The sequence below is a fragment of the Ranitomeya imitator genome, chromosome 3 (genome assembly GCF_032444005.1).
Source record: "Ranitomeya imitator isolate aRanImi1 chromosome 3, aRanImi1.pri, whole genome shotgun sequence".
In the NCBI taxonomy this organism is placed as follows: domain Eukaryota; kingdom Metazoa; phylum Chordata; class Amphibia; order Anura; family Dendrobatidae; genus Ranitomeya; species Ranitomeya imitator.
In genome coordinates this window covers 671,945,898-671,971,415 of record NC_091284.1, presented here as the reverse complement: position 1 = coordinate 671,971,415, position 25,518 = coordinate 671,945,898, and the positions used below count along the sequence as shown (strand labels likewise).

General features: G+C 45.2%; 1 protein-coding gene across 3 annotated transcripts in view; it reads right to left on the bottom strand.

Moving 5' to 3' along the window:
• Positions 1 to 4,141: 4,141 nt before the first annotated feature.
• Positions 4,142 to 25,518, bottom strand: part of WNT10B (Wnt family member 10B) — a 103,068-nt gene continuing 81,691 nt past the window's right edge. For 2 of the 3 annotated variants that reach the window (XM_069758344.1, XM_069758343.1), the window contains 2 exons: positions 17,282 to 17,658; positions 4,142 to 5,187 (listed from right to left, as the gene is read on the bottom strand). In XM_069758344.1, coding sequence (XP_069614445.1) covers positions 4,729 to 5,187; positions 17,282 to 17,658 — 836 coding nt within the window. In that variant the 3' untranslated portion in view covers positions 4,142 to 4,728. The remainder of the gene's footprint in view (positions 5,188 to 17,281; positions 17,659 to 25,518) is intronic. The other variant, XM_069758345.1, reaches the window with a different exon arrangement.

Sequence of the window (25,518 nt, the reverse complement as noted above, 5' to 3'; positions counted from 1 at the left end):
TGTAAGTAAAATGAGGCCACTTTCCTGGTGTCTGTCCCTCATTTGATGTGTTTTGACAGCTTTTAAGGCCATTATCAGGTGTTGTACAAGCGTTTGTTTTTGCCTCTCATTGACTGTAATGACGATCGGTTATGTTCGGCGAATATATGTCAAATAAATCGGAGATTATTGCAAATTCGGCTATCGTAATCCAAACTGAACATTGAAATATTCACTCAACTCTAATCACAATTTTCTCATAGTGTGCCTTGGGCATATTGAAAGCTATTTTCCATTCATCCCCATCTTCAATATGAATGAGATTATATGCCCCCTGAGATCCAGTTTAGAAAACCATTTTGTTCCTACAAACTGATTAAAGAGGTCCGGGATGAGAGAGAGCGTATACGGATCCCGGACAAGTTCACCAATATCTAGGCAAGGGGCTTAACCCCCTGTCTTTCTTCTTTTTAAAGAAAAACCCTGCAGCAATGGGGGATGAGAATGGTCTGATATAACCCTTTGCCAATCTTTCCACAATATAGTCCTTTATGGCCTGCCTTTCTGGACCAGAGATATTATATAGTCTGCTCTCTAACAGCTTGGATCCAGGGACAAGATGAACCGTGCAGTCAAAAGGATGATGGGTGGAAGTTCTTGGCACCCTTGCTCCGAAAACACATCCCTAAAGTCAAACAGGCATTTAGGCACAGACTGGGTATCCACCCTTGCAAGCTGGGTGCTCAAGGAGTGTCCTTGACAATACTCACTGCACTTTATCACCTCTAGAGTCTGCTAATGTACCACAGGGTTTTGCAGAGTGAGCCAAGGTAGTCTAAGAACTACAGGAGAGGGCAGATCCTCTAGCACATAACAGTCAATACCTTCTGAGTACATGGCCCCTACCTGTAGATGTAACCTTCGGACGAATTGAGAAAAATACTCCTGTCTCAAGAGTGCAGAGTCGATGGCTATTATGGATATACAGTACGTCTGGACAGTGTATGTGGTTTGAGGCCCTGGGCCTGGACAAACTTAGCATTGATCAAATTTAACCCCCCACCGCTGTCCAGCAAGGCAGAAATAAAAACCTTATTTTTGCCCAGATGATTTTCAGCATCTAGAAAAAACTGTGTCCTACCCACAGAGGAGATATGTATACCTGAGTTGCTAACCTCCCCTCAATCCGGGCTCCTTAGTTTTCCAGTGGCTTTTTACAGTGAAGTAGGGAAGGACATGCGCCAGCGAAATGGCCCTTTTTCCTACAGTAAAAACACACACACCCTTTATGCCGAACTACAGTTAGATTTGCAGAACATGTCGCCCAATGGGGCAAAATGTATGGGTTCCTCAGATGACTCAGACCAGGTTTCCCTTGGCCCCGAACCTCCTGCACATCCACCCAGATAGCCAGAGACATAGCCACTTCAAGGGAAATTGGAGTCTCATACAGGGTTAAGGAATCCTTCACCCTTACTGATAGCCCTTGACAGAACTGGCTGCGGATCACAGGGTCATTCCACTTAGGGTGTGGACTCAGCCAAGGAGACTTAGTGGGGATCGTCATATACCGTATATACTCGAGTATAAGCCGACTCGAGTATAAGCCAAAGGGCGCCGCTGTGTCTTCCACGTCCTCTGCACTGATTGTTCAGGCAGAGGGCGGCGCGCACACTAATCGCGTCACCGCGCCCTCTGACCTGAGTGTCACTGCAGAGGACGGGGAAGACGCAGCGGCGCCAACGGTGGAACAGGAAGCAGGTGAATATCGCGCACTGCGTTATACTCACCTGCTCCTGGTGCGGTGTCCCTTGTTCTCCGGTGCCGGCAGCTTCTTCCTGTATTGAGCGGTCACATTGTACTGCTCATTACAGTAATGAATATGCGGTTCCACCACTATGGGAGTGGAGTCGGGTCCATATTTATTACTGTAATGAGCGGTACCATGTGACTGCTCAATACAGGAAGAAGCTGCCGGCGCCGGAGAACCAGGGACACCGCGCCAGGAGCAGGTGAGTATTATTACACAGCTGCCGCTCCCCCTCCCCTGCCGACCCCTGGGTATGACTTGAGTATAAACCGAGAGGGGCAATTTCAGCCTTAAAAAATGGGCTGAAATTCTCGGCTTATACTTGAGTAAATACGGTATATAGCCTAACGCCAGAAGATATTTCTCCACAGTCCAGAGAAATTGAGAGTCAGACAGGAGAGAGAATGCCCTTTCTTGAGGGTCACCCTGAATGAGAGGAATTATTATCCCCACCCATTGGTTTTCAGTTCCTTAGAAACAAGGACATAACCTGAAGTGTAGCTTAGAGGCCTCCATAAAAACAACAAACTTGTCACACCCCCAGAGAACCTGTCAGGCAAAGCAATCTTTGGCTCCTCTAAGGGTTTCCTAGGAGTCAAGGTCCCCAACCTGATGTGTTAGGGTGCTGAAAAATGACAGTGCATAGATATGACATCTCCAGGTTGAGTTGCTACAGTTGCCCAGTCAAAGCAAAGATAGGATCCATAATGGATCAACAAACAGTTTTGGCTAGAGCTAATGTCACAACTCTGTTGTCGGGTGTCCCGAAACCAGGGTTTCCATCCCTGTCCCTAATGCCAGGGGCCCCTTAGCTTGCCCTGTTCCCTGGATTACTTCTGATGGTGAAGATGCCGGGGCCACATGCCTTGTCTTAGCTCCTGAATCCGCCCTCAGTCTGTACCCTTCCCCCACCCAGAGAAGAGGGGAGTAGCAGTGTACCGTAATGCACGACCCATATTAACATGGTAATACAATCACGGATAAAGGAAAATACCAAACATCATTGAATTCAATGAGGTTTGGGTATGTTCGATGAACTGTTCGGTGAACATATTTGGCAAACATCAGGTCGTTCACCGAACCAAACGTTGAAAGGTTCGCTCATCTCTAGTTATCAATTATGCAGTACTTTTAATGGTTTCACCTACAGCTCCATAAATTTTCTTTATTAAGTAATTGAGACTTCATTGTTTTTTTTCTTACATTAGATAACATTTTGTTTAAGTGTTCCAGCATGCACTGGGGATTCTCAAAAGAGATGTCATTTTTAAGTTTAATATATATTAAATCATATGAAATCAAGTTAGGTTTCAGATAACCCCTTTATAGTACATGCAAATAAGCCTTGAAGTACATTGGGGATGTCTAGATGCACTTGGAGTAAGCTTTCTTCATTACTCCACCCTCAGTCAGCCAAACACCTAATGTAGTGAAGAAAGCTGATCTTTCTTTTTAATTTTTTTTAAAAGCCAAGACCAGGAGTAAATTTAATAAAAAGAAAAGTTATATACATAGGCCCCATCCTGGTATATATATATCCCCCATCCTGGCATATATGTGCCTTAACCTGGGCCCCATTTTGGTAATATATCCCTTACCGTGGTATATGTCCCTTATCCTGGTATGTGCCCCTTATCTTGGGCCGCATGCTGGTAAATGTCCCACGTTGTGCTGCTGTTCTTTAATGCATAGTAAATAAAAAACAATTATACTCACCTCCCACCCACTCCCACCGTGCGGCGTCCTATTCTGAAGCTGGCAGCTGACATCACCATGCAAGCGCTAGGAGCTCATCATGTCACTATGATGCGCCCCTAGTCACGTGCACGACAACGTTAGCTGCTGGCATTGTGTATTGCCACGCATGGATCAGTCGGATCTGTGCACCGCAATACACTTCAACAGGATGTGTGTCAGAGGATGCACAATCAGTTGAAGTTTCTGATGACTTTGGCGGACCACTCACCCGCATGGGCCCCCATTGGTATGGACCAAGTTGAGGTCCTTTCCACTTCCAAGGAAAGTGGAATGAACATTACGATGAGCTGTTGGAATGCAAAGTGCCAATATATTGTTCTTTTCCAGGGGGCCTTCTTCTGTCTGTGTCTGCTCCTGGATGGGGATCATATCTTGGTACATATTACAGCACTATAAGCAGCTCGCAAACAGCAATGCATTGATTTTTGTCTGCTTCATGCCATGTCCAGCCCACCTTCCCCAGCAGAGCTCTAATCAGCTGAATCCCTATTCCAGTTCACAAACATCTATATAATCTGCACTGGTCAATTTCAAAGTATTTTTCCATTTTCATTTTTTTTCACACTTAGCTGGAGGAATGATGTCAACAGTGAATGGAAGGTAAGCTAAAGTACACTTTAATTTAAGAGATGAACACAAACTCCAATAAATAAACCTCCTAGTTATGTATCTTCTCTCGCTCTCCTTTGCTAACCCCATCAAATGATATAAAAAAAACCCTGGAGGTCTTTGTGTTTGACCTATGAGTAAGTGTACACCACTTACACAATCCACAAATCCAAAACTGGACCTTTTGGTAAAAGAACATCTTTCATTATTTACTCTTCCTTTTATAGAAAGTATATGACTATATGCAGCAATTCCACTAGTCCATGAGATGTCACAGTGTTTCATCCATTCATTGGATTTGCTGGTCTCCTTAAATCGCTGTATGAAAAATCCACTTATTGTTTGTCCATCTGGCATGTGCCATTGATTGTATAGAAGTCTAGACCATGTCAGACATTGTCTTCAGGGGGTGACAGTTTGGGTAGTATTCCCCTGAATGTTGGATTACTTTGAATCACATAGCAAATTTTATGTGATCACCAAATATAAAAATACATTCTGTACATAGTCAGTGCTAAGAAGGAATAAATTAATTGCAATGAAGAGAAGATATGCACAAGTTGCAAAACCCCTCATTTGCACACGTTGACCCATTGTGTGACCCGACACTCCTCACATATAACATAGCAACACCAGTGAAAGCGACAGTTGCATCGTTCCCGGCGTGTCTGCATTAAAATATTATGACCTCGTCCACAGCAAAGACTGGCACAGCTGTCCATCTGATGGCTTGTCTTATTGCATACTCTTCCTTGAGTACCTGGGGAGTCTACAAAAGGGTCTTTCTCACAGAAGTCAGGGGACTTTTCAAAGTAGACCAGTTCACGAGCCAGTCGCTTTTTGTTGAGACGGGGATGGAAGGCCCCACTGTTCTTATTACGGGAGTTCACAAAAACAGCGCGTTGTAGTTTTTCACGAAGTAATGTGCTAATAGTCCGAAAATCAGGTGTTACATGCCAACAAGTTTTAAACTGGCAACTTCCTGATGTTCCGTGACATTTACACCTTCGCTTCATGTTTTCTGTCACTGCCTAGAAGGATAAGACAAAAAGTAGATGTTAGGAAGAAATAATTATATATAGGCTTACAAAACAGCATTATCATACAGCATGAAGGGCACAGAGTTGGTTCTAAAAGCCTCTGCTCTCCTGTATCAGGCGTGTTTTTATTTTATTTCTGTGCCTTCTCTTCCATTTTGCACCCTGTATGTAAGTTTAAGATTTTTCTGTATAGAGAACATGAGGGGAGCTTGGTATGGAGAACATGGGAGGCTCTGAATGGAGAACATAGGTGGAAGTTTAGTATGGAGAACATGAGGGAATCTACATGGAGAACATGAGGGAATCTATATGGAGAACATGGGGGAGATCTGTATTGGGATAATGGTGGGTAGCTCGGTATGGGGAACATGATGGGGCTTCTGTATTGTGAATATGAGTGGGACCTGGTATGGAGAATATGTGGGGGTTCTGTACGGGGAACATGGGGGGCTCTGTATGGAGAACATGGGGGCTCTGTGTGGAGAACATTGCAGGGGGCTCTGTATGGAGAACATTGGGGGATTGGTATGGAGAAAGCGGGGAGGATTCAGTATGGAGAACATGAAGGGGATTCAGCATGGAGAACATGAGGAGGGCTCTGTATGGAGAACATGGGGGGGACTCAGTATAAAGAACATGAGGAAGTTTGGTATTTAGGGCATAGGGCGGCTCTGAATGGAAAACATGGGGAAGCTTGGTATGGAGGACATAGAGGGAACTCAGAATGGAGAACATGAGAGGAGCTCAGGACGGAGAACATGGGACCTGGTATTGAGAACATGGGGTGCTCTGTATGGAGAAAATGGGGGCTCCGTATGGAGAACATGGGCCTCTTTAAAGAGAACATGGTAGGGGTCTCTGTATGGAGAACATGGGGGGCTTGGTGTGGAGAACATAGGGGAAGCTATGTATGGAGAACATAGGGGGAGTTTGGTATGGAGAACATGAGAGGGCTCTGTATGGGGAACATGGAGGAGGTGCAGCGCGCCAGAGTCCTGGTCGTTGCAGTAATGTTGTTCTCCCACCAGAGGGAGCGATGTTACGTCTGATGGCACCAAAGGAGTTCACCCTGCCAGGTATCACAGCCACACACACACTTCACACGCCGGTCCACCAGGGGGAGCTAAGGGTTCTATCTACTAGGCCACTCCTCACATAGGGTAAAACTGGTGGGTTGGTTAGGAAGTCAGGCAGTTGGAGGGAGTTGGAGTCAGGAGTCGGAAGGAGAGGGAGAGAAGCAGACTGGGCTCAGCCCAGGGAATTCCTGTCAGGCAGACAGAGGAAAAAGGAAAGAGCATCAGCGGATCAATAGGAAAGAAAGACACGGAGCTGCGCCTGCAACCCATGCGGCAGCCTCCTAATAAAGAACAAGAAGGGAAGTGTGCTGTAGTGAGTGAGCACAGAAGTCATAGCAATAGGAGTGAAACATCAGTGGGAGACCAGCTAGAAGCAGGCTGCCTCCATCTGAAGCGCAGATCCGGTGTCCGGAACACCGAGGGAGTAATAGACTCTACGCTTTACTTCAGAGACCGGCAGGGCAGTCGATTCCAAGTTGGCTGTCCGACCTAAACACCTAAGCAGACACGGTGGCAACGCGGAGGAGGGGCGACACTAGGGTCCCTATAAAATAGCCTCAGGCCACCACCGTCATACGGGTATGTCCTATCCATCTGGGGGACAGAGAGAGAGAAGTAACAACAGTGAGGACCTTATGGTAGCTAATGCAAGTAGGGACCTACTACGTTACTATGCGCAAGGGGAAGGCTACTGATTTCCACCTGGATAAGGGGACTCTGGAATTGCCATCAGACCGGCCGGACTCTGCCTACCCTGTCATCTGGCACTCTGGACTGTGGATGCTGAAGCCTCCAGTAAAGGTAAAGAGACTGCACCCATTGTGTCCTCGTTATTCACCGCGCCTTGCACCATCCATCATCATCATCTACACTTTTGGGGATATACTTCACCTGTGGGAAGGTATACCATCTAGCTGCCATTCCATCACCCCAGCGGACCCCTAATCAGCGTCGGTCACTCTGACCGAACACCACAGGTGGCGTCACGAACACTACCGTTATCTACGAACTCTGCCTTTTTATTGGGCGCCCCTCATGGGCCACGGTCCAGGTCGGGCCACCATGACACCCTCGCTGAGGGAACTGAAGGGCCTGGTACCGAGTTCCCCATTGCCCTTACGTGGGGGCAATCCAGAGGGACCTAGTATGAAGAACATGGAAGAGGACCCAGTATGAAGAACATGGAAGTGGACCCGGTATCGAAAACATGGGGGTGATTCGGAATGTAGAACTTGCGGGGACTTGGTATGGAGAATATGATGGGGGCTCAGTAAGGAGGATGGGGCAACATGGGAGGGGTTCAGTATGGAGAATAGGGTAGCATGGAGGAGCTCAGTATGGAGAATAGGGGGATCAGTATAAACAACAGGGGCTTGTTATGGAGAAGGAGTAGCATGGGGGACTTGAAATGGAGAATAGGAGGTTCAGTATGGAGAATGGGTAGCATCAGGGGACTCATGGTGTGGGGACAACATAAGGGGGAAAGGGAAGAGGGGGCTGCATAGAGTGGGGACAATGTGGAGATCATAGTTCATAAGGTGTGATGGGTATAACTCATAATGGAAAGGACAGTGTGGTGGTTTTTGTTTGAGAGGGTGGTGTGGCTGTCATATTTCAGTAGGGTAGACATTGAGGTGTGGGAATATTTCATAGTGTGGAGACCGAGTACCATAAGTGAGACAGTGGGGGGTAATTATTTTGCATAGGGAGCACAGTGAGGGGCAATTATTATTGGCTCTTATTAGCTCTTTTGACTTTGGTTCATGCACACTACAGTACTTTGCTCTGCCCTTGGTATGGTAGAGAGAAGTGCGCCTGCGCAGGAACGCAATTGGGGTACACAATGATGATGACATTGAACACGTCATCCACATGAAGCAGGTAAGGGAAATGTATCATAAAAGCTCTTTTTTTTGCCTTGCATAGGGGATTGGGGACATACATACAGCATACCAGAATGCTGTATATGAGGGCTTATAGTTGCTAATCGTACTTTATATGGGGAAAACCTGGTGAAAAATCAAGTGTCATGTCTTAACTGTGCACCAAGGCTTAGGCCATGCCAAGGGTGCACAGAAGTGTCTTCATTTGCATATTAGATAAATATCACTTTTTCAGTAAATAGTACACTAAACTGTATATGACTGGTATTATTTTAATAGAGATCATATCCCTTCTATAAATCTTTATATAGTCTGTCATTTTGGGGTGACAGACTCCCTTTCAGTAAACTTAAAATTAATTTCACTCAATGAATGAACATTTTGCTTGTGGATCAGATGATTGACAGCCTGTTTAGATAGTTTAGTTTAATAATCAGTTTTCCATTATCGGCTGCAGTGTTAAAGGAGTTATCTGGTCTAAAACTACAAATCTGCAGTCACTCTGTGACTGCAGACTTATGAATCCTCACATCATGCACTGCTTGCTGTGAGGATTCTCCAGTGTCAGCATCTGGAACGGCAGTCATGTGACTGCAAGTAAGTGATTTGCATTCTTCCGAACACAATCCGACTATGGAAGTATATTGAACGAAGCCTCAGATTGTGGTCAGGAGTATGCACATCGCATTCTTGTCGTAACATGACCACTGTTCCTGATGCTGATGCCGAAAAATCCTCACAGCAAGCAGTGCAGGCACTGGGAGAATTCAGAACAATACAGATTTGTAGTTTTAGACCGGCCAACCCCTAAAATGCTCCTTAAAGGGGTTGTTTCAAGGGGTTGGAAAGTTATTCCCTATCTGCATGTGATTGGACCCCCAGTTTCCGAGATCTGTAGCAGAGGTCGATCATCTGCACTACCTCTCCATTCATTCTAAATAGGAACGCTGGGGATAACTGATCGCAGCACGCTGCTGATCTTTGGTGTCCCCATTAAAATGAATGGAGCAGTAGTGCGGATGCCATTGCTCCATTCAACTGGGGCGCTTTAGATACCCTGTTCTCAGGATCAATGGGACCCAGGGCGGTCGGCTCCAGTGAACAGAAAGCTATTCCCTATCCCATGGATAGGCAATCACTTTCATACTTTGGATATCTGCTTTAAAAAGTATCTAAAGTTTGGGGATATTTTTTATGTTTTATATTCCGAGCATATTGGTGGATCACCCACTTCTGAGGCCCCCACCTGTCACTAAACAAAGACCTCCCAGTAGACCCCAACTCAGGATGCAGAGTAGATCTAACGAGTAGAAAGTCTTAGTTCTATCTTTTGATCTGAGCACTTCTAAGAGGTTTTTTGAGCAATCAGTGGGGATCGCACGTCCCACTCCATGAAGCCCCTTCTCCATTCTGAGCCAACTTCAGACTCACACCAATCTGCTGAGAATTAATGAATCTAAAACATATACAGTGGGGAAAATAAGAATTTGATGCACTGCCGATTTTGCAAGTTTTCCCACCTAACAAAATGGAGAGGTTTGTAATTTTATCGGTACAGAGTTCATCTGAGTTCATGCTGTAAGGGAGCGCAGCTTCAGTTACGTCACCGCTAATCACTGAAGCTCTGCTCTCAGCATTTCATTCATTCCCCAGTAGTTTACAACTGGGGCTGTCACATTAGCACCGCTTCTGGTTGTAAACTGTATATACCCCAGATATGGATTACGGCATGGGACTGACTGTACGCCGGACAGGTATGGGTATATTGTTGACTTTTTATTTTTTCATTTATTACAGGAGATCAAGGGCATCATTTGGAATGGCAGAAGAATAAAGATGGCAAAACTGTGTTGTCTTTCATTTCATTAAAATACTTTATTCTGTATGTGTGTGTTTATTTAACCCTTTACAAACTTTAGGATTTGTAATGGAGAGGTGTCTTATTGACACCTCTCCATTACTAATGGGCTTAATGTCACTTTACAATACAAAGGTGACATTAACCCCTTATTACCCCATATGCCACTGCATGGTCCCTCTCTAGGTTATTAATATCTGCCTTCACTCACTGGCTTTTCCTCTCTGGTGCAGAAAATTGCGCGGGAGCCCACGCCAGTTTTTTCCATGAATACATTCTTTTATTAAATACATACAGGTCCCAAATTTTACACACACATACTACTAACAGTATTAGGCACTGACATCTATCATTCCAACTGTCCTGCAACGGTTTACTGTATGTAAACCATGCCTCCTATCCTGTCAGCTTCTGCAATTATCTCACAGAAGCTGACAAATAAATTATCGACTATTCTGCTATCTATCTCTCTATGAAATACAAATATATATATATGTGTGTCACTGACATATAGATATATATATATATGTATTCTACGTGTATATATCTATTCTATCTAATCTAGTCTAACCTATTCTATGCTGTATGCGGCAGATCATTTGCCGGCTTTTAAACTATCTATCTATCTATCTATCTATCTATCTATCTATCTATCTATCTATCTATCTATCTATCTATCTTTTGAAGATTATTTGGTATTTGCCATTTGATTATTTGGTATTAAAACGATGTTTACAATGTGTTTTTCAATGCGATTTTAACATGAGCTTTTACATAGAGAGAACTGCTGTATGTAAAAGCTCATGTTAAAATCGCATTGCATACGGATGCTATACGGATGTCACACTGTTACTAGATGTGAGGAAATCGCATCCTCGTATTGCAAACAGATTACATACGGATCACTGTTCGGGAACATTTGTGCGATTCTCGCCCGATTTATTTTATACAGTAAGTGTGACTCCAGCCTTACTCCATTTTAGGGACTGACAATAAAACATTCAAAATCACAGAGAAATTGGGAATATACAGGAAAAAAAGTTAAGAAACATTCTTTCCTGTATTTGTATATAAGGCAACATTTAAAAAGGGTTACAAAAATTATCATATAAACTCGAGTATAAGCCGAGACCCCTAATTTTGCCAGAAAAAACTGGGAAAACTTATTGACTCGAGTATTAGCCTAGGGTGGGAAATGCAGCAGCAACTGGTAAAATTCTAAAATAAAAATAGATACCAATAAAAGTTAAATTAATTGAGACATCAAGTAGACAAAAAATATGCCCCATATAATGCTGCATAAAAGGTTAATGATGGCCCCATAAGATGCTCCATAGAAAATATGCCCCATATAATGCTCCATAAATGTTGATGGCCCCATAAGATGCTCCATAGAATAATATGCCCTATATAATGCTGCATAAAAGGTTAATGATGGCCCCATTAAATGCTCCATAGACAAATATGCCCCATATAATGCTCCATAAATGTTGATGGCCCCATAAGATGCTCCATAGAATAATATGCCCTATATAATGCTGAATAAAAGGTTAATGATGGCCCCATAAGCTGCTCCATAGAAAAATATGCTCGATATAATGCTCCATAAAGGTTGATGGCCCCATAAGATGCTCCATAGAATAATATGCCCCATATAATGCTCCATAAAGGTTGATGGCCCCATAAGATGCTCCATAAAATAATATGCCCCATATGCTGCTGCTGTGATTAAAAAAAAAATTACATACTCACTTCTCGTCACTGGGGAGAGGTGCCGGTGTCCTGAGCAGGCGGGGACACCGGTGCGCTATGGGGACCAGGTGCCGCTGTCGCTGCTGGCTCAGGCCCCCGGCACTTGCGATATTCACCGGTGCCCATTCCACCACTGTGCGCCGCTGTGTCTTCCGGGTCTCTGCAGTGACTGTTCTGGCAGAGGTCCCGCACTAAATACGTCATGACACCTTCTGACCTGAACATCACAGCCAGAAGATGCAGAAGACAGAGCCAAGCGGTGGAATGGGGACAGATGAAAATCGCATGGCTTACCCTCCCCCGTCATACTCACCCCATCGTGGTGCGGTTTCTGCTTCTCAGATGGTCTCTGGCACCTGCAGCTCTTCCTGTGTTCAGCGGTCACATGGTACCGCTCATGAAAGTAATGAATATGCACTCCACGCCTATGGGAGTGGAGTCTCGTCCATATTCATTACCTTAATGAGCGGTACCACGTGACCGCTAAACAGAGGAAGAGCTGCCGGTGCCAGAAACCGCATCAGGAGGGGGTGAGTATGATATGACAGCTGCCACTCCTGCTGCTCCCCCTCCCCCACTGACCCCCTGGGACAATGACTCGAGTATAAGCTGAGAGGGGCACTTTCAGCCTAAAAAAATGGGCTGAATTAGGGAGAACGCTGGTTTGTCGGCCATGTATTGCTCAACTATCTTTAAAACTTTTCTCTCATTGTCAAAAATATACGGTCATCTGGGACAGAAAGCTGTGAGAGTGTCAGGAAATTGGCCCCGGCCTTTGACAGTGTAGATCTGCCTTTACTGTACCTGGTGTATGTCCCCCTCGCCTCTCCTCCTTGGTTAGGCAATGAAGCTTGCCCCCTGCTGCTAGCGTTGTCTGATGGGAATTTTTTCAACATATTTTCCACAATGGCCTTCTGGTATAGCATCATTTTTGTACACCTCTCCACCTCAGGAAGGAGAGATGTAAGCTTCTTCTTGTAGCGAGGGTCTACAAGAGTGACCAACCAGTACTCTTTTTTTGCCCAAGATGAATATAACATGAGGGTCACAGGAAAGGCAGCTGTACATAAAGTCAGCCATATGGACCAAGGTTCCTACAGCCAACATTTCCCTGTCTCCACCATGATGACTACTCTCTATCTCTTTGTAATCCATCTCTTCCTCCTCATTCCCCTCCTCAGCCCATCCATGTAGGAGAAATGGGATGAAGCTTCCACTAGCAACCAGATCCTGTTCATCCTCCTCAGCCTCTATGTCCTCATTGTTACACAATCTACGCTGAGCTGATGAGATGAGGCTGGGCCAGGTAGTACCTCCTTGTCTCATGTTTTCCTCCATCTCCACCTCATCTGCATGCAATGCTTTTGTTTAGTTGTCAGCCGCGAATGTTTAAGTGGGCACAGAATCGGGATCATTGCTCTGATTATAGCATCATCAGTACTCAGCATTTTTGTGGAGTCCTCAAAGTCTTGGAGAACCGCACAAATGTTAGACATCCATGCCCACTCCTCAGTTGCTATGTGCGGAGGTTGACCAGAATACCAATGGATGTGATGAGCTCGTATTCTACCAGTAACCTCTGCTGCTCATAAAGCCAGCATGTGCAGTGTAGAGTTCCATCATGTGGTGATGTCGCACACCAGTCGATGAACTGGCACTTGCATACACTCCAGTTGTCGGAAATCCTCCATGTCTACAAGCCTAAATGACAATATTTACACTGCAAGCAGTCTAGAAATGTGCTAGTTTGGCCCACTAAGTTCGGCGATTAGAAGACGTGCCTGATCATGCTAGTGGTGGTTAGGCTCTTAGTGGTCAGACCCAGGGCCAGAGTCAGCACCCGGCGCACCTGGGCAAGTGCCAGGGCCATGAGCATGTGGGGGCCCCACTCGCCATCAGGGACACCGGCACGCTATGGAGGCCTGGTGCCTGTGCCCGTGCCGGCACCCACAAGTGGGCCCTCGCGCTTGCTTAGGGACCCAGCACTTGCAATACTTCTCCCTGTTCTACCGCTGTGGCGTCTTTTGCTTCCTCTGACTATGACGTTCAGGTCAGAGGGCACGATGACGTGATTAGTGTGCGCCCTCTGCCTGAACAGTCACAGGGCAGAGAGACAGAAGACACCAACGCTGAGAAGTCTGAAGCAGATCAGCGGCCAGCGAGGAGAGGAGAGTATTTCATTGTTTTTTTTAAATGTTTGGAACATCTTATGAGGCCAATTACATATGAAGCAGTACATGGGGTCAATTACATATGGAGCATCTTATGGGGCCAAATACATATGGAGCAGTATATGGGGCATCTTATGGAGCCAAATACATATGTAGCATCTTATGGAGCCAATTACATATGGAGCATCTTATGGGGCCAATTACATATGGATCATCTTATGCAGCTAATTACATATGGAGCAGTATATGGAGTCCATTATATGAAGCATCTTATGGGGCTAATTACATATGGAGCATTTTATGGGGCCAATTATATATGGAGCATCTCGTACTGGCAGCAAATGACCATTTTTTTGGTCTCAATGTAAGGAGGTTGCTTTCCCTGCTCCTTACCTGGAACCACTTAGTCAGACAGCTGGGTTGTTGGGGGGAAGACTTTCTGCCCTGGACAGAAGGGACCATGTGATGGCTGGGGCAGGGAGGAAGAGACGGGGGTGTGGTCAGAAAAGTGCGGAGAGCAGAGCATGCCAGACAGAGGGGACAGCGTGCCAGAGAGAAAGCAGGCTGCAGCGCCACGCTCCCCATAACAAAGTGCTCCCTGTGAGGGCACTAAGGCTGGAGTGAGAGTGGGGACTTGGAAGCCTCCATAATCAGAGATGACGTATCCCCTTACAGTGACCTGAGCGCGCAGCCCCGGTGACCGCACTGACAAGCCAGTACCCCTGAGTGTGACTAAGGAAACTGCTCAGTGTGTGTGTGTGTTCGTGCTGCAGAGAGAGACTGTCAGCCTAATATCCAGAGACTCGCAGCAGAGTGGCTGTGTGACTTCCTGCTTCCAGCTGCACAGGGAGAACAGGCTGCAGAGGCTTAACCCCGGAGTTTCCAGGAGACAGAGAAGAGACTTCAGGATCTCAAGCCCTGCTGGTGACTGTCCCCACGTTGGAAAAAGGACCCTCCAGTCAGGACCTCCCTGGGCTGATAAGTTACAAGAACACTCGTTAACCCTTTTGATTCCGCTTAACTGTTTACTGTTTGATTTGTCTCTATTAACCCCCTGTTTACTCCCTGCGAGGAGAATTTTACCCGTTAATAAATCCCCTTCAACAGTTGGTCTGTCTGTTCCGTGGTGACATACTCAACCCTGCACTCTACTACATCAAGACCCTCTTTAATCCCTTACTGCCATTGGACGGGATAGTATGTCCAATGACAGTACCCCCACTTTGATGAGGACTCTGGTGGTGAGCCTGCATCAAAGCCGGGGCATGTCAGCTGTTTTGAACAGCTGACATGTGCCTGCAATAGGCGTGGGTGTAATTGCGATCCACCCATACCTATTAACTAGTTAAATGCCACTGTCAAACTCTGACAGCGGCATTTAACACACGCTTCTGGCCATCGGGCTGGAAATATGCGCACCGCTGACCCATGTCATGTGATCGGGGGTCATCGGTTCGTCAGCATAACAACCAGAGGTCTCTTTGAGACCTCTGTGGTTGTTGATGCCGGATTGCCATGAGTGCCACCCTGTGGTTGGCGCTCATAGCAATGCAGTAATTCAGCCACATAGAGGCTATCTGAGCATTGCCTCTATGTAGCAGATCCGATCAAGTTGTGCCAGCTTTTAGCCTCCCATGGAGGTTATTGAAGCATGCCAAAACTTAAAAGAAAAATGTTTTAAAAATATAAAAAAATATAAAAGTTTAAATCACGCCCCTTTTGCCCCTCGGCATAGTGAGAAAAAAAATCAAAAAGCCAGAATTACGTTTTTTTGGTCGCCGCGACATTGCATTAACGGGTGATCAAAAGAACATATCTGCACAAAAGTAGTATCATTAAAAACGTCAGCTTGGCATGCAAAAAATAAGCCCACACCCAACCCGAGATCATGAAAAATGGATATGCTATGGGTATTGGAATTTGTTTGGAACTTTTCTCACCACTTAGATAAAAAAGAACCTAGACATATTTGGTGTCTATGAACTCGTAATGACCTGGAGAATCATATTGGCAGATCAGTTTTAGCATTTAGTGAACCTAGAAAAAAAGCCAAAAAAACCCAAGTGTGGGATTGCACTTTTTTTGCAATTTCACCACACTTAGAATTTTTTCCCATTTTTGAGTACATGACATGCTAAACCCAATGATGTCGTTCAAAAGTACAACTTTTCTTACAAAAAATAAGCCCTCACATGGCCATATTGACAGAAAAATTAAAATGGTTGTATTGAGCATTTGAACCCAGAGGTGCTTCATGAAATTTTAAAACTTTGGCTGGGTATATAATTTTGGCTCATGCAGCTCATTGCATCAGTACAGAAGCTGTAATGTGCAATGAACATGATGTACATATCTGTCATGCCTACTCCTTTTTGTGCTCTGTATGCACATCTAAATTTTAAATGTAATTATTACATAAGTGAAGAATTTAGGAACCACAGCAACTCAGCCACGAAATGGAAGACCATGTAAAGTTACTGAGATGCATAGTGCATAAAGGTTGCCAATGGTCTGTGGAGTCTGTTGAGTTTCAAACCTTCTCTGGCATTAACATCAGCAAAAAACTTTTGCATCAGGAGCTGCATGGCATGGGTTTCCATGGAGGAGCAGCTGCATATGAGCCTTGCATCACAAAGCAAAATACTAAGTGTCTGGTGGAGTGATATAAAGCTGGAGAAGTCGAAATGCATTCCTTGGAATGAGGAATTACACTTCTCGATCTGGCAGTCTGAAGGATGCGTCTGGGTTTGCCCAGGAGAACGTTACCTGCCTGACTGCACTGTGCCAACTGTAAAGTTTGGTGGAGGAAAGATAATACTATGGGGTTGTTTTTCAGGGGTTAGTCTACGCCCATTATTTATGGTGAAGTGCTACCATAATCCCTTTTTGACATTTTGGACAATTGTAGATTCCAACTTTGTGAAAAAGTTTGGGGAAAGTCTTTTTCTGTTCCAGCATAGCTGTGCCCCTATGCACAAAGCAAGATCCGTGAAGGCATAGCTGGGTGACTGCAGTGAGAAAGAAATTGACTGGCTTGCATGGAGCCCTGATCTCAAATCCATCAAACACCTCTGTAGTGAACCAGAATGGAGCTAGGGCCTCTCCTCAAACATCATTGTCTGACTTCACAAATATTCTCCTTTTTCTGGAAAGCCTTCCCAGACGAGTAGAAGCTGTTTTAGCTGTAAAAGGGGGACCAATTTAATATAAATACCTATGATTTTAGAATGAGATGCTATAAAAGTTCCTATGTAATGTATAGGTAACCCAAAACTTTTGACTGTATAATGAATTAGTGTATATTACTTGTATATAGTATATAAATAGTAATTTATTATTCATTACCTGTCTCCCCACACGGTTATTATGTATCCTCATTCGTGCTTGAATATCCCTTGGTGACTCCCTGGAGTCAAGAAAATCCCTGGAAAATTTCTCTCCAAATTCCAGCTCATGCTTGCAGCCTCCCCATTCCCAAGTATCCTGGGGGCTGGGCTCAGGGGTCTCCCTAAGCAGTGGAGTCAAGTCTCTGGGGAGACCCCTTACCTTTGATAAAGCTTGGAGTTGCAGTTGGTTCAACTTTAACCGTATCTTCTCTTCAGTTCCCTTCCGTTTCCATTCACATCCACAACCTTGCAGTTTGCCCAGACTGCAAGCTGTGGCTACTGAATGCATAACTCCAGCAGCTAGCAAAGAGAAGGCAAAGGCGCTCTCCCGAAAACCTAATGGAGAAAACAAAAATATTACAAAAATCATGTAGACTGAGACTTTTGAGAGGTTATATGATATGGAAATGTTCTTGTTGACATCAGTTGATCTAACACTATGAAAAATTTGTGTCTGTATATAATAAGTTATCTGCCCAATGAACAGTCTTCCACTAAAGTTGTCAGCGACCAATAAAAACAGTTTCCAAAACCTTTTTAATTGGGCGGAGAAAAGAGTAAATAATGGGGGTGATTGATCAAAGTGTTTAGGCAGGATACTGTCATAAAATACTTTGAAAAGACCCAAACATTTTGTGTTAAGTGGAAATGCACAATCATTTTGATTCTTTTGCCAGTTTCAAGCCTGCTTAAAGCAAATCAGCCAAAAAGGGCAGAGTTGGAGTGAACAGGGCATGGCAACACCAGTCCTTCAAATTTGTCAACACTGCTGACAGATTTGAGCAGCATTTCTGGCAAGGTACACCCCATTAATAAAATGCAATGAATTAATTGAGTAGTTTGCACATGTTAATAACGTTGGGGCATTTAATTCCTGCACCGCCCTTATTATGACTGGAAAAGCCACTCTTCATGAATTGAGGCCAAGGTTTTTATTGTAAAGTCAGTCAGAGTTTAGATCCACTAAAAATGTTGTCTAAAAATAAACATTTTGAAAAGTAGTATTAGCAAAAATGTTTTTGGTTTGATACCTTTGTGGTAGAGTAGGTCAATGCGTTTGCAGGACCGTGGTCCAGTGGTCACCAGAGCCCTGCAACCTCCTCCTAACTGCTGACATCCATAGCGCCTCTTCCTAGTAGGCTGGCATGGAGCTATGTGTGCAGGAATGCTTACATAACTCTAGGCCTACTAATCAGAGATGGCACCGAAATTAGTGACATATAGGAGGAAGAATGTAGGGTTATGATCCAGCAGCCACGGAATACTGATGTAACCACTGGACTATGGTCCTGTAAATCTTTTTGCTGACATCAACTTAGTGGACTACCACATGGGGAATTTCTTCAGAAAACTCTGCGGAGATGTTTCATTTGCTCATTTTTTTTCTTTCACTTGTGTTCTTCTATCTACAAGTCTAATACATTGTTTCTTGCTACTATAGGATGTAGTCTCTATTGATCGATTCAAATCTTTGCTAGAACTTCTCGTATGTTTGTAAGACAGTTACCTCACAGATCAGATCTGAGGAGCATACTACAAGAAAGGGTTAAGACTGAATATTAGTCCAGATCATTACTCTAACAGGACAGTTCCCCAAAGCTCCCATCCTAAGAGTCAAACCTCTAAAAATTGTGAAGTTGCTACTTGCACTTGGGAATTTCCCAGCAGAAGCAGCTGTAAATAGTAGCTTCTATTCTATTTTATATACTTTGCCTTCATAACTCAATCCTCATTGGCCATGGTTCAATATGCTTTTAGGCTTCTTACTGATGACAGAGAAGTTTGAAGTTATTCCAAAGGTACCAGGGTAAATTCGCCTTTAATGTGGTGATGTTTTTCACACTTAGTTATACTATTTTCTTCCTAATGTTTAAGAATTTTCTTTTATTATTTATGGATTTTTACAATTGCCAAAATAAAACAGTATCCAGTAGTAGATGTGATGAAACATAATTGCAGATGGATAATTAATTTCTAATGTTAAACATAAGGATTTTATGTTAAAGTATCAAAACAATCTAGAATGTTTAAAATGCATAAAAAAAATGTTGACATCAAACATAGACATCAATGTAAAGCTTAGAATAATCCACCTAATCCTTGTGGAGTACAGTACAGATCAAAAGTTTGGACACACCTTCTGTTTTAAAGATTTTTCTGTATTTTCATGATTATGAAAATTGTACATTCACACTGAAGGCATCAAAACTATGAATTAACACATGTATAATTATATACTTAACAAAAAAGTGTGAAACAAGTGAAATTATGTCTTTATTTTAGGTTCTTCAAAGTAGCCACCTTTTGCGTTGATGACTGCTTTGCACACTTTTGGCATTCTCTTGATGAGCTTCAAGAGGTAGTCACCGGGAATGGTTTTCCAATAATCTTGAAGGAGTTCCCAGAGATGCTTAGCACTTATTGGCCCTTTTGCCTTCACTCTGCGGTCCAGCTCACCCCAAACCATCTCGATTGGGTTCAGGTCTGGTGACTCTGGAGGCCAGGTCATCTGGCGTAGCACCCCATCACTCTCCTTCTTAGTCAAATAGCCCTTACACAGCCTGGAGGGTTGTTTGGGGTCATTGTCCCGTTGAAAAATAAATGATGGTCCAACTAAACGCAAACCGGATGGAATAGCATGCCGCTGCAAGATGCTGTGGTAGCCATGCTGGTTCAGTATTATTATTATTATTATTATTATTTATTATTATAGCGCCATTTATTCCATGGCGCTTTACATGTGAGGAGGGGTATACATAATAAACAAGTACAATAATCTTGAACAATACAAGTCACAACTGGTACAGGAGGAGAGAGGACCCTGCCCGCGAGGGCTCCCAATCTACAAGGGATGGGTGCCTTCAATTTTGAATAAATCCCCAACAGTGTCACCAGCAAAGCACCCCCACACCATCACACTCCTTCTCCATGCGTCACGGTGGTAACCAGGCATGTAGAGTCCATCCGTTCACCTTTTCTGCGTCGCACAAAGACTCGGTGTTAGGGCTAGCGGAACACACCAAATAATAAGATAGAATAAGGTGCGTTCGCAGTCCGGGGTCCACCGTGCAGAGATGGAACCTGCTGCCAAGTAATGACGGACTATATAGCGGTACAATGTGAATACACACACGGGTTAACTTCACCCTGTGTGAAGGAAGCAAACCCTGTTGCGTCACAGGGCCGCAGTACTGCACGTAACAAAACTAATAATTAAATAGCACGAGAGTGCTAACTGTGCCGTACTGGCGGACGCCACTAACCACCCAGACTTGGGCTAAAGAAGCGCTCTAATGGCGCGTGGCGCCGTACTAGCGGTCACAGCAGTAGGCGCTGTTTCGTGTGTTAACACTGTGAGTACAGCCGGGCGCTAGATTGAAGCCATACACCTTACGCGAACAGTCATACACAAGGGATGGGTTTTTTAAGGAACAACTTGCACTCATCAACACACACATGATTACAATTGTATACTAGCGCATGGCCGTGCGGTCACGCGAACCTTATATAGTTCCAGCATGTACATGACCTTCCCAGAAGGACCAATGGGAGGCTGCCACAGAAGTTGAGCACCTTCAGGACCAATGGGATCTGCTGCAGTATGTGACCCTCGATTTCCAACGGGAGATCTTGCCCTGGGCATACTCAGAAGGGGAAAAGCAGGACTTAGTCCCAAAAGCGTCTGCTCGCCGCTGCCCAGCACTGGCTTCAATGGCAGAAGCAGGAAAAGCAGCAGTAACCCTATGCACAGAGTAAGACTGAGCAAGACGATGGGACCGACGTCTCCGCTGAGCAGACTCCACTGCGGCTGGAAAAAAATGGGAGACCGTAGCAGAGATGGTTCGAGATTCCCCCCTGTGCAGAGGCGGGAACTCGACACCTAACATTACCCCCCCTCCTTGGACCTCGCTACGCTCGAAGGCAGCAATGAGCTGTGGAGCTCGAATGTGTTCAGCAGGCTCCCAGGACCTGTCCTCTGGGCCATAACCCTTCCAATCCACCAAATAGAATTTTTTGCCACGTATCACCTTGCACCCCAAAATAGCATTCACCTCGTAATCATCCGTAGATGAACCCGATGTCCCGGCAGATGACTCGGAAAACCGGGAAATGTATACGGGTTTCAAGAGGGACACATGAAAGGTGTCGGTGATACCCAAGTGTGGAGGAAGGGCCAGACGGTAGACCACAGTATTAACCTGTTCGAGGACCTTGAAGGGACCCAAGTAGCAAGGTGCAAACTTAGTGGACTCAACACGCAGCCTGATGTTACGGGCGGAGAGCCACACCAAGTCGCCAAGAGCAAAGGTCGGAGCGGGGCACCGATGAGCATCAGCGGAGGACCTCATTCTCTCCTTGGAGGCCCAAATGGCATCCTGAGTGAGGTCCCAAAAGTCCCGTGCCTCCACAGCCCAGTCTGCCACCCTGGAGTCAGCGGAAGACACGGGCATGGGCACAGGGACACGCGGATGTTGGCCATAATTTAGGAGGAATGGAGTCTGACCGGTGGAGTCGGCTACGGCGTTGTTAAGCGCAAACTCTGCCCACGGTAGCAAGGATGCCCAGTCATCCTGCCTGGCAGAAACAAAATGTTGTAAATATGTGACCAGGGTCTGGTTGGCCCTCTCTACCAACCCATTCTGTTATGACCTGGTGGTCAGGACAACAATGGACCTGGTGGTTAAGAGCACACGGAATGACCTGATAGTTACTGATAATATAGGACGAGCTCTGGGACGTGGGAACTCTGCTGACCGCAATCCCTAATCCTATCAACCACACTAGAAATAGCCGTGGATTGCTCCTAACGCTCCCTATGCAACTCGGCACAGCCTAAGAAACTAGCTAGCCCTAAAGATAGAAAAATAAAGCCTACCTTGCCTCAGAGAAATTTCCCAAAAGAAAAGGCAGCCCCCCACATATAATGACTGTGAGTAAAGATGAAAATACAAACACAGAGATGAAATAGATTAAGCAAAGTGAGGCCCGACTTACTGAACAGACTGAGGATAGGAAAGGTAGCTTTGCGGTCAGCACAAAAACCTACAAAAAGACCACGCAGAGAGCGCAAAAAGACCCTCCGCACCGACTCACGGTGCGGAGGCGCTCCCTCTGCGTCCCAGAGCTTCCAGCAAGCAAGACAACAATCAAAATAGCAAGCTGGACAGAAAAATAGCAAACCAGAGAAAAACAAGCAGTCACTTAGCTTCTGCTGGGAAGACAGGTCACAAGAACGATCCAGGAGTGAACTAGACCAATACTGGAACATTGACAGGTGGCATGGAGCAAAGATCTAAGTGGAGTTAAATAGAGCAGCAGCTAACGAATTAACCTCGTCACCTGTGGAAGGAAACTCAGAAACACCCACAGCCACCAGAGAAAGTCCATGGACAGAACCAGCCGAAGTACCATTCATGACCACAGGAGGGAGCCCGACATCAGAATTCACAACAGTACCCCCCCCTTGAGGAGGGGTCACCGAACCCTCACCAGAGCCCCCAGGCCGACCAGGACGAGCCAAATGAAAGGCACGAACCAGATCGGCAGCATGAACATCAGAGGCAAAAACCCAGGAATTATCTTCCTGACCATAACCCTTCCACTTGACCAGGTACTGGAGTTTCCGTCTCGAAATACAAGAATCCAAAATCTTCTCCACCACATACTCCAACTCCCCCTTAACCAACACCGGGGCAGGAGGATCAACGGATGGAACCACAGGCACCACGTATCTCCGCAACAACGACCTATGGAACACATTATGGATGGCAAAAGAAGCAGGAAGGGCCAAACGAAATGACACAGGATTAATAACCTCAGAAATCTTATACGGACAAATGAAACGAGGCTTAAACTTAAGAGAGGAAACTTTCATAGGAACATAACGAGACGACAACCAAACCAAATCCCCAACACGAAGTCGGGGACCCACACAACGCCGGCGGTTAGCGAAACGTTGAGCCTTCTCCTGGGACAATGTCAAATTGTCCACCACAGTATCTACACCAGGACAGTCCGAAGACTCAACCTGCCCTGAAGAGAAACGCGGATGGAAACCAGAATTGCAGAAAAACGGCGAAACCAAAGTAGCCGAGCTGGCCCGATTATTAAGGGCGAACTCAGCCAACGGCAAAAAGGACACCCAATCATCCTGATCAGCAGAAACAAAGCATCTCAGATATGTTTCCAAAGTCTGATTAGTTCGTTCGGTTTGGCCATTTGTCTGAGGATGGAAAGCCGAGGAAAAAGACAAATCAATGCCCATCCTAGCACAAAAAGATCGCCAAAACCTCGAAACAAACTGAGAACCTCTGTCAGAAACGATGTTCTCCGGGATACCATGCAAACGAACCACATGCTGGAAAAACAATGGCACCAAATCAGAGGAGGAAGGCAATTTAGACAAAGGTACCAAATGGACCATCTTAGAAAAGCGATCACAAACCACCCAAATGACCGACATCTTTTGAGAGACGGGGAGATCCGAAATAAAATCCATAGAAATATGCGTCCAGTGCATCTTCGGGACCGGCAAGGGCAAAAGCAACCCACTGGCATGAGAACAGCAGGGCTTAGCCCGAGCACAAGTCCCACAGGACTGCACAAAAGAACGCACATCCCGTGACAAAGACGGCCACCAAAAGGATCTAGCCACCAAATCTCTGGTACCAAAGATTCCAGAATGCCCAGCCAACACTGAACAATGAATCTCAGAGATAACTCTACTAGTCCATCTATCAGGGACACACAGTTTCTCTGCTGGGCAACGGTCAGGTCTATCAGCCTGAAATTTTTGCAGCACCCGCCGCAAATCAGGGGAGATGGCAGACAAAATTACCCCCTCTTTGAGAATACCCGCCGGCTCAGGAACACCTGGAGAGTCAAGCACAAAACTCCTTGACAGGGCATCAGCCTTCACATTCTTAGAGCCCGGAAGGTACGAAACCACAAAATCAAAACGAGAGAAAAATAACGACCATCGAGCCTGTCTCGGATTCAACCGTTTGGCAGACTCAAGATAAGTCAAATTCTTGTGATCTGTCAAGACCACCACGCGATGCTTGGCTCCTTCAAGCCAATGACGCCACTCCTCGAATGCCCACTTCATGGCCAACAACTCTCGATTACCAACATCATAATTGCGCTCAGCAGGCGAAAACTTTCTAGAAAAGAAAGCACATGGCTTCATCACCGAGCCATCAGAACTTCTTTGCGACAAAACAGCCCCAGCTCCAATCTCAGAAGCATCAACCTCAACCTGAAACGGGAGCGAAACATCTGGCTGGCACAACACAGGGGCAGAAGAAAAACGACGCTTCAACTCCTGAAAAGCCTCTACAGCTGCAGAAGACCAATTGACCACATCAGCACCCTTCTTGGTCAAATCAGTCAACGGTTTAGCAACACTAGAAAAATTAGCGATGAAGCGCCGATAAAAATTAGCAAAGCCCAGGAACTTTTGCAGGCTCTTCACAGATGTCGGCTGAGTCCAATCGTAAATGGCTTGGACTTTAACAGGGTCCATCTCGATAGTAGAAGGGGAAAAAATGAACCCCAAAAATGAAACCTTCTGAACTCCAAAGAGACACTTTGACCCCTTCACAAACAAGGAATTTGCACGAAGGACCTGGAACACCATTCTGACCTGCTTCACATGAGACTCCCAATCATCCGAAAAGACCAAAATATCATCCAAATACACAATCAGGAATTTATCCAGGTACTCTCGGAAGATGTCATGCATAAAGGACTGAAATACTGATGGAGCATTGGAAAGCCCGAATGGCATAACCAGGTACTCAAAATGGCCCTCGGGTGTATTAAATGCTGTTTTCCATTCATCTCCTTGTTTAATACGCACAAGATTATACGCCCCTCGAAAATCTATCTTAGTGAACCAACTAGCCCCTTCAATACGAGAAAACAAATCAGACAGCAACGGCAAAGGATACTGAAATTTGACTGTAATTTTATTGAGAAGGCGGTAATCAATACAAGGTCTCAGAGAACCATCCTTCTTGGCCACAAAAAAGAACCCTGCTCCTAACGGTGATGACGACGGGCGAATATGGCCTTTCTCCAAGGATTCCTTTATATAACTCCGCATAGCGGCGTGTTCTGGCACAGATAAATTGAACAATCGGTCCTTAGGAAACTTACTACCAGGAATCAAATTAATTGCACAATCGCAATCCC